The 9753-nt window shown below is 43.6% G+C and overlaps 1 protein-coding gene across 1 annotated transcript in view; it reads left to right on the top strand.

Moving 5' to 3' along the window:
- The window catches only part of sqor (sulfide quinone oxidoreductase), a 35288-nt gene that overhangs the window by 9912 nt on the left and 15623 nt on the right, over positions 1-9753 (top strand). Inside the window, exon 2 of the mRNA XM_048616121.1 lies at positions 9105-9334. Within this exon, the coding sequence (XP_048472078.1) occupies positions 9105-9334 (230 nt within the window). The remainder of the gene's footprint in view (positions 1-9104; positions 9335-9753) is intronic.

The following is a 9753-nucleotide window of genomic DNA, read 5'->3' as shown; positions in this document are numbered from 1 at the left end:
TCTGTGACCTCTGCCAGTCCCTGCGCCCCTCCCTACCTCTGTGACCTTCTGTGCTCTGGGATGTGTTGCCTGAAAGCAAATTGAACACCAAGTCAAAAAGAAGGAGCTCCTTATCATAAATTGTGTAGTACAGAGGAATCCATTCATCACAGTGTCTCTGTGCTGACTCAGTTCACACATTGATACCCTCTTCCTTTTTGTAGTATCTCTGCATTTTTGTTTTCTCTTCAAGTAATGATCTGTGGGATTGTGTTCAATAACGACCGAGATTGGTGAGTGGCACAGATAGATAGACTCCCTCTCCTTTGTACCTGAGTGGGGGCCAACCCTTTGAATGGCTACCCTCTTGCTTTTTATATATGTGTATAAAAAGCCTTGGCATTTTCCTTGGTCCTATTTGCTAACAACTTTTCATGACCACTTTTAGCCCTAATTCCTTGTTTAAGTTCTTTACTATTTTCCTTGTGTACTTCAAGAGCTTCGTCAATTCCCATCCTCCAGACCTTAAGTATGCTTTTCCTTTTTGGCCAAGGTCATAACATCCCAGGTCATGCAAGGTGCATGTAACTTGCCTTACCTATTTTTTATTCTCCTAGAAATGTGGCACTCCAGAATTCTTATCAACTGCCGTTGGACACGTGGGAGTGTTTCAAATGTAGATTTACCCTCAAACAGCCGCTTCCAATCAACATTCTCCGATTCCTACCGAATATTATTGTAGTCCTCTTTATTGGGAACCCGTAGTTTGAGGCGGTGATGGAATCCAAAGTACAGTTTTACAGTAGCCTCTTTTATACAAAGTTTTTACAGACATTAAAATTTGAGCTCTATGGTGCCACATAGTTGTATCTGTTGTACACAAGTTTGTATGACATCTGTCCTGGGGAAACAGGAGATGGTTTAAGCATTTACTAAATGCTGGCTGCTACTCCTGATGGGATTAAAACATCTTTCCGGTCTGACCTTGCATAATGAAGAGGTGTTAGTCCTTTTGTCTTTAAAGGTAGTAATGTTAGAAATACTAGACCTATACAGCTAAATAATTGAGAAATTATATGTGTACTAAATAAAAGTATAGAGGATATTAAACCAATCTCCTGGAGCTGGGTCGTGAGATTTCATCTACTGTTGCCAGTTTTTGACAGTTCCTACACATTCTTTCATGCAGTTTCATGGAAGCACTGTTTTGATAGTAAGTTTCTTAAAGGGGGTAGCAGCCCTATTTAATGTGTATTTAAAAAGTATAAATCTGTACGTTAGGACAAGATGGTAATCCTAAATAAAAGCTAGAAATAGGTTCTACGGTGTATAGGTAGTGTATAAGGAAATTTCAGAGATAAAAAGCAGCAGACTGTAGGGACATGCTGGTGGAGGAAACTGTGTGAAGTCCTGCAGCCTATTCAGGACCTGAGAGACAGTTACTAAGGGCTAATTAATATTATAATCTTTCCATAGTTTTGAGTGAGTTATGGAGACACGATTGCATTGTTCTGAGTAGGTTACAGTATTAACACTTATTGAGGGGTAGCCTTTGATACAGAAACAGGCCTAAACATCGCTTGCAGCATGGGGCCGATAAGAATTGAAAGATGTAAAGAAACAGTAATGGGCTGGCAGCTTAAGAAGGAATGTTTAACTTCATTTTACTCTTACAAGATAAACTTACTACAAAAATGTGTTTTTATGAATGGAAACGTGGTATAGTAAACATACAGTGCTTGTGAGTGAGTTCGTAAAGAGAATCATAATACAATATCGCAGATTTAATTCCCTTTTAAATGCCACAATTTGATCTTCTTCCACTGTACTCCGAGGCAGTACATTTCAGATTCTAACCACACACTGCTTTTTGTAAAAAAAAACTTTGTTCCTCATGCCAGTTTCTGCTTATGCCAATCTCTTTAACTCTGTGACCTTGGGTTCTTCATCCACTTGCCCCCACCCTTCCCCCCAAACTAATGGGGACACTGTCTTCCCAACTGTCCCTCTTGTGGTTTTGAACACATTCATCAAACCTTCTCCCAAACTTCTCCATAAGGAAAAGAGCTCCAGCTTCTTCATTCTATCTACGTAACCAAAGGTCTTCATCCCTCGAGCCATGTTTGTGAATGTATTTGCCCCCTCTCTAATGCCTTCACACCTTCCTAAAGTGTGGCACACTCGGAACTGGACGCAACATTCCAGCTGATGTTGAACCTGTGTTTTATAGAAGATTACAGTTAACCTCCTTGCTGTTGTACACTCACCGTTATTTATAAAACTAAGGATTCCAGTGCTTTATTACCTGCTCTTTATCCTGTCCTGCTACACTCGATGATTTGTGTACATAAATGCCCAGGTTCCTCTGCTCCTGAACCCCCTTTCGAATTGTTATTCCATATTGTGTCTCCATATTCTTCTGACCAAAATGAATCACTCCTTGTTTCTTTGTATTGAATTACATCTGCCCTTTCCACTGATCTATGCATCACCTTTTGAAGATTGCAATTACTTACCTAAGGAAGGATACATTTGTCTCGAGCTGCAGCAGTAAAAGCTCATTAAATTGATTCCTGGGATACCTTGCGAGGAGAGATTGAATAGAATGGGCCTATACTCTTTATAGTTGATAGGAGTGAGAAGTGATCTGATTGAAATTGTCAATATAGGGGTATCAGAGGAGTAGATAGAGAGAAATAGTAGGAACTGCAGATGCTGGAGAATCCGAGACAACAAGGTGCAGGGCTGGATGAACACAGCAGGCCAAGCAGCATCATAGGAGCAGAGAGGCTGACGTTTCGGGCCGAGACCCTTCATCAGAAAAGGGGGAGGGGGAGGGGAAGGGGGTTTTGAAATAAATAGGGAGAGAGTGGGAGGCGGATAGAAGAGGGATAGAGATAGAGGAGACTCCCACAGCTACCTAGAATACTCCTCCTCCCACCCACCTTCCTGCAAAAATGCTATCCCCTATTCCCAATTCCTTCGCCTCCGCCGCATCTGCTCCCAGGATGAGGCATTCCACTCCCGTACATCTCAGTTGTCCTCGTTTTTCAAGGACCGTAACTTCCCCTCCTCGGTGGTCGAGAACGCCCTCAACCGTGTCTCCCACATCTCCCGCACCTCATCCCTCACACCCCGTCCACGCAATAAGAACCAAAAAAGAATCCCCCTTGTCCTCACGTACCACCCCACCAACCTCCGGATCCAATGCATCATCCTCCGACACTTCCGCCATCTGCAATCCGACCCCACCACCAAAGACATCTTTCCCTCCCCACCCTTATCTGCTTTCCGGAGGGACAACTCTCTCCGTGACTCCCTTGTCCGCTCCACACTCCCCTCCAGCTCCACCACACCCGGCACTTTTCCCTGCAACCGCAGGAAGTGCTACACCTGCCCCCATACCTCCTCCGTCACCCCCATCCCAGGCCCCAAGAAGACTTTCCACATCAAGCAGATGTTCACCTGCACATCTGCCAATGTGGTATACTGCATCCGCTGTACCCGGTGTGGCTTCCTCTACATCGGGGAAACCAAGCGGAGACTCGGGGACCGCTTTGCAGAAAACCTACGCTCGGTTCGCAATAAACAACTGCACCTCCCAGTCGCGAACCATTTCATCTCCCCCTCCCATTCCTCAGACGACATGTCCATCCTGGGCCTCCTGCAGTGCCACAACGATGCCACCCGAAGGTTGCAGGAACAGCAACTCATATTCCGCTTGGGAACCCTGCAGCCCAATGGTATCAATGTGGATTTCACAAGTTTCAAAATCTCCCCTCCCCCTACCGCATCCCAAAACCAGCCCAGCTCGTCCCCGCCTCCCTAACCTGTTCTTCCTCCCACCTATCCCCTCCTCCCACCTCAAGCCGCACCTCCATCTCCTACCGACCAACCTCATCCTGCCCCCTTGACCTGTCCGTCCTCCCTGGACTGACCTATCCCCTTCCTAACTCCCTACCTACACTCACCTTTACTGGCTCCATCCCCACCTCTTCGACCTGTTTGTTTCCTCTCCACCTATCCTCTCCTCTATCCCTCTTCTATCCGCCTCCCACTCTCTCCCTATTTATTTCAAAACCCCCTTCCCCTCCCCCTTTTCTGATGAAGGGTCTAGGCCCAAAACGTCAGCCTCTCTGCTCCTATGATGCTGCTTGGCCTGCTGTGTTCATCCAGCTCTGCACCTTGTTGTCTCAGTAGATAGAGAGACCTGACTAGGGAGTCTGCTACTGTGGGTCATGGTCTCAGGATTAAAGATCAGCCACATGAGGAGGAGGTGATAAGTTTCTTTGCTCAGACGGCTGAGAATCTTTATAATTTTCGATCATACTGCATTCTAGTGCTCTCCTGTTGAGGATATACAGAGCTCAATAGATTATTGGTGTTTAATGGAATTGAGAGAGAGTGGGATTGGGCAGCTCGATGGATTGAGTACAGGCCATCCATGATCCTAGTGAATGATGGAGCAGGATCCTTGAGGTGTATGGCCAACTCTTCCCATCTCTTATATTCTCTCATCTGTACCGCATACCACTTCTTGATATTATTGGGTTTGCATATTATAGAAACCGCAGCATGAGAGAGCAGCTGTGTCAACAGAAACCTGTTAGTTTATTTTCAGGTATTGGAGGGATCAGGATCCACTAATTGAATTAAACAAACAATGCTGCAAATGCACAGCAGGACAGACAGAGCCTATGGGGAGAGAAGCGTTCATCAGAAAAGTCATTAACTTGACAAGTTCTGATGAAACAAAAACAGAAGTTGCTGGAAAAGCTCAGCAGGTCTGGCAGCATCTGTGAAGCAAAAATTGGAGTTAACGTTTCAGGTCCGGTGACCCTTCCTCAGAACCGAAACGTTAACTCTGATGTTTTCTTCATAGATTCTGCCAGACCTGCTGAGATTTTCCAGCAACTTCTGTTTTTGTTCCTGATTTACAGCATCTGCAGTCATATCGGTTTGTATTAAGTTCTGATGAAAGGTCATCAACTTGAAAAACTTTCCGTCCTTACTTCACATTTCCAGCATCTGCCACACATTTTGATTTTCTGTTTTGGACTGACTGTCAGTTAATGCTACATCCTGCTCTGTCACTCACTGTGATTCATAATCATATCTTGAGTTCTAGAATTGGCTGCTTTTAGAACTCTTTGTAATTGATACACCAGTAAACTAATATTTGAGCTAGTGTTTTCCTTCGAGAGATTTGAAGTGTGTTTCAGTAGCAAATGTAAGATGGTAATATTCCTGTAACTGTACAGTTTATGTTCCATGTCTCCATCTAAAAGCCACAAAATTAAATTATTTCAATAAATTGGTTCAACTTGCTGTAAACCAATTGCTTAGATGTTGTAAGATACCATGGCAAAAAGTCTCAGATCTAAAAGGTCCAAGAAAGTGTATTCGCTGCTTCAGGTGAACATTAGTCAACAGCCTATCGGAGTGTTTGACTTATCTGTTAGAGGTGATGCAGCTTGACAGGAAGAATGAGGAGTGTCAGCTCGTTGGCACAGTTTAAAGTGGGTGTATTGGACAGAGAGCTGCAGAGGAATTGGGGAAAGCTGTTAAGAGCCAGTGATTCCATGTTAATAAAGAGGCATTGAGTACAACAATAAGAAAGTTTGCTAAGACTTTATAAAACACTAGTCATACTCAACTGGAGTATTTTGTTCACTTCTGGTTATAACTTTCTGAGGTATGTCAGGAGCTTTGAGAAGCTGCAGATGCAATTTACAGGAATTGTCCTAGCAATGAGGGACTTCAATTCATTGAGGAGGCTGGAGAAGCTGGGATTCTTTTCCTGAGAGCAGAGAAGGTTAATTTCACGGAAATGTTCAAAATTATGAAGTTTCTTTTCATCACAAAAAAAAATACGTAGAAATTGTTCCATTGGTAGAAGAGTCACAGATTTAAGAAATTGATCACCAGGTTTGAAATGAGAAGTTTATTTCCATGGAAGTAATTAGGGAGGCACAGTGGTTAGCACTGCTGCCTCACAGCGCCAAGGACCCAGGTTCGATTCCACCCGTGGGTGACTGTCTGGGTGGAGTTTGCACATTCTTCCTGTGTCTGCGTGGGTTTCCTCCCACAGTCCAAAGATGTGCAGGCCAGGTGGATTGGCCATGCTAAATTGCCCGTAGAGTTCAGAGATGTCTAGGTTAGGTGGGTTAGCCATGGGAAATGCAGGGTTACAGGGATAGTGTTGGGGGCTGAGTTTGGGTGGGATACTGTTTGGAGGATCAGTGCACACTCAATGAGTCAATGGCCTCTTTCTGTACTTTAGCGATTCTATGAAATTATAATCTGGAATGTGCAGCTGTTTAAGGGTGGGGAATCTGATTCAGCAAAATCCTTTCAAAAAGAATTGAATTAATGCATTAATGTGAGTGGCTTGGATAGAAATTTGCAAGTGATGGTATTCCCATGTATCTGCTGCCTTGCCCTCTAGATCGTGGTGGTCATATGCTTGAAAGGTGCCAGTGAAGATTCTTTGAATTTCTGCAGTACATCTTGTACACACTGCTGCTACTGAGTGTAGGCGGTGGAGGGGGTGGATGTGGTGCTTACCTCGCAGGGTTGTTTGTGCTGGACGGTGTCAAGCTTCTTGTGTGTTGTTGGAGCTGCACCCATCCAGTCAAGTGGGGAGTATTCCATCATACTCCTCACTTCTGTTATAGATGGTGGACAGGCTTTGGGAAGTCAGGAGGTAAGTTACTCATCATGTTCCTAACTTCTGACCTGCACTTATAATCACAGCATTTACATGGTTGGTCCAGTTGAGTTTCTTATCAATGGTAACCCCAGGCTGTTGATAGTGAGGTATTCAATGATTTTAAATCATTGAATGTGAGGAATGATTAGATTCTCTATTTGGAAATGGTCAATATTTGATGTTTGAGTTGCAAATATTCATTGCCACTTTTCAACCCAAACTTGGCTGCAATCCGGATCCTGTCGCATTTGAACATGGACTGATTCAGTTGTGAATGGTACTGAACATTGTGCAATCATCAGCGAACATTCCCATTTCTGACCTTCTGATGGAGGGAAGGTCGTTGATGAAGCAGCTGAAGATGGCTGGGCCTACGTAGAAGCAGCTGAAGGTTAATTTTTATTTTAGAAAGCAGTAATGTAAAGGTGGTAGTCCCTGGAATGCTACCTGATCCACGGGAAAATGGGCATAGGATAACTAAGATCAGAGAGCTGAATGTGTTTCAAAGATTGATGTGGAAAAAAAAGTTTTCAATTCATGGGGCACTGGTGCCAGACTGAGGGGAGGGGGATCTGATCATCATGACTATTTTCACCAGACGTTCAGCAAATGTCCCGCAGAGTCAGAACTGATTCTTGACATTTCCAAAACTCTACCAAAGCGTTTGCTCTGAACTGGGTAAGAATGAATATTCACATCAGCTAGCTGCTGGTCATTTTGCTGATGAACATTAGTGAGCTGTTTTCCATGCTGAAGGGAGGTGGATTTATAATTACTGGAACTGACTCATAAAAATAGGCCAGTGCCTCTACTGAGTTAATCATACAACGACACAACGACAGTAAGAGGCCATTTGGCCCATTGTCCCTATACCCTTTTCCCGGCTCTTTGAAAGTGCTATACTATTGCTCTGTATGTTGTCCTGATCTTCTTAATCTGGTGTTGTCATGTAACTGGGAAGGTGCACGCTGATAATTGTACCTCTCTGTTCTCACAGCCATCACAGGTTGTATGAAATCCCCATGAGGTGCCAAACTGACCAATTTCCCTGACTGACTATTGCCAGGATAAAAGCATTTCCCACCAGGTTTCATCAGCAAAAGTAAAATAACTCTCTATTGTAAAGCATTAAACTTTAACAAATATTAGAGAAAAGAGAGAATTTCTTATATCAACTACTTTGCTACATAAACTCCAAATGCACACATGCCCTCAATTATGACTAGACAGCGTTGTTGAACAGAGAGTCCTGAGTGTATGTACATAGTTCCTTGAAAGTGGCGACACAGACAGGGTGGTGAAGAATAATCACGAGGGGCATGGATAGGGTGAATAGTCAAGGCCTTTTCCCCAGGGTAGGGGAGTCCAAAACTAGAGGGCATAAGTTTAACGTGAGAGGGAAAAGACTTTAAAGGGACCTGAGGGGCAGTTTTTTCACACAGAGGGTGATGTGTATATGGAATGAGCTGCCAGAGCAAGTTGTAGAGCAGGTACAATTGCAGCATTTAAAAGACATTTGGACAGGTACATCGAAAGGAAAGGTTTAGAGGGATATGGGTGAAACACGGGCAAATGGGATTAGTTTAATTTAGAAAACCTGGATGGCATGGAAAGTTTGAGCTGAGCGGCATGTTTCTGTAATACCTCTATGACTGCTGCCTTGGCATTTACAGCTTTTAACAAGCTCCAGCTCCACCAATCAGTTGTTGTCAGGTTCTTAGTGCTGCTCAGTTTCATTCTGCCTCTTACTGATTCTTAAAGGAAAATTGCATGGCACAGCTCAACAATCTGTAATATTCCATTTCAATTTGTAAAACCACCTGCTCTTTCAGCCACATTACAGTCCTATTTTCGTCTTAAAGTCTTGAAAAACACAAGGTTTTTCATTTACGCCAGTGATGAAGTCATAGAATTTGTGTTTTTGTCTTGAAAATAAATCTGTTTGTCTTCCTACCCAATCTAGGGGGGTTCAGTTTCTTGTTGCCTATGGAGTTTGTGATGTTCCTCATGGATAGGAGTAGTTCTCTCGTACTAGCAAACAATTCCTGTTATTTGCGAGAAGAGAAAAGGCAAGGGGAAAAAATAGAAAGGAGAGTCAAGCACTGAGAAGTTGTACTGTCCTCTGGTGTCCAAACATAGTTAGGATCAGAGATTTGTCATGTCTGGAATGTAACGGGGCAATGATAGGTTGGTTATCTTTCATCTTTCTTTTATCACTTGATTTTTTTTTGCAGGTTTGTTAATCATTTGTGTTCTTTCTCATTGGGAGATTTAATGGGGGTTTCATCAAGCCCAGGTCAGAGGGTTGTGCAGTGTCAATGGGGAATTTGGCACTTTGTCAATGGAGAGTTTGTAGCAAATGTGTTCTGTAGCAGAGTTTAACAGCATTTCTAAATCAGTTCTTTCATTGCAGTGTCTCACTGTGTCAAGATGACGGTTCTTCAAGTTTTTTCGAAGCTGTGCAGACCTGGGCTGCAGGCCTTCAGCACTGGAGTCAGGAAGTTCTCTCTCTCTCCAAATGGTGCATCCCAAAGTCACTTTGATGTATTAGTGGTGGGAGGTGGAACAGGAGGAATTACTATGAGTGCTCGGCTGAAGAGAAAAGTGGGAGCTGGAAATGTAGCCATCATTGAACCAAGTGAGGTAAGAGCCTTCATTTCCCTTATTGGTCAGTGAAATGTTTCAAGAAATGTCTTGAAGGATGAATGAATTTGGGAGTTGTGGAAGTATAGAGAGAGAATGTGAGAGCCATGCACTGGTGGTGGTGATTAAAAGTTGGGGATGCTCAAGAAACTAAAGTTGAATGAGCACAAAACTGAATCCAGGGCTGCAGGAAATTATCAACAAACGCCTGACGGACCCTTCAGGTTTCTTTTTTTAATCAAAATGTTTAGAGATGTTATCTCACACCACTGGAGCAGGTGGGACTTGAACTCTAGCCTTCTGGTCCAGAGGTAGGGACACTGACAATGCATCACAAGAGCCCCCTAACAAGCTTCATCCTCTTCTGAATCCACATTCCCCAACCCCCATAGTCTTCAGCTTCCACAGCTCCCCCCCAC

The sequence above is a fragment of the Rhincodon typus genome, chromosome 33 (genome assembly GCF_021869965.1).
Source record: "Rhincodon typus isolate 14 chromosome 33, sRhiTyp1.1, whole genome shotgun sequence".
Taxonomy (NCBI): Eukaryota; Metazoa; Chordata; class Chondrichthyes; order Orectolobiformes; family Rhincodontidae; genus Rhincodon; species Rhincodon typus.
The sequence above is the reverse complement of the archived record's forward strand: the minus strand, read 5'-3'. Positions and strand labels throughout refer to the sequence as shown.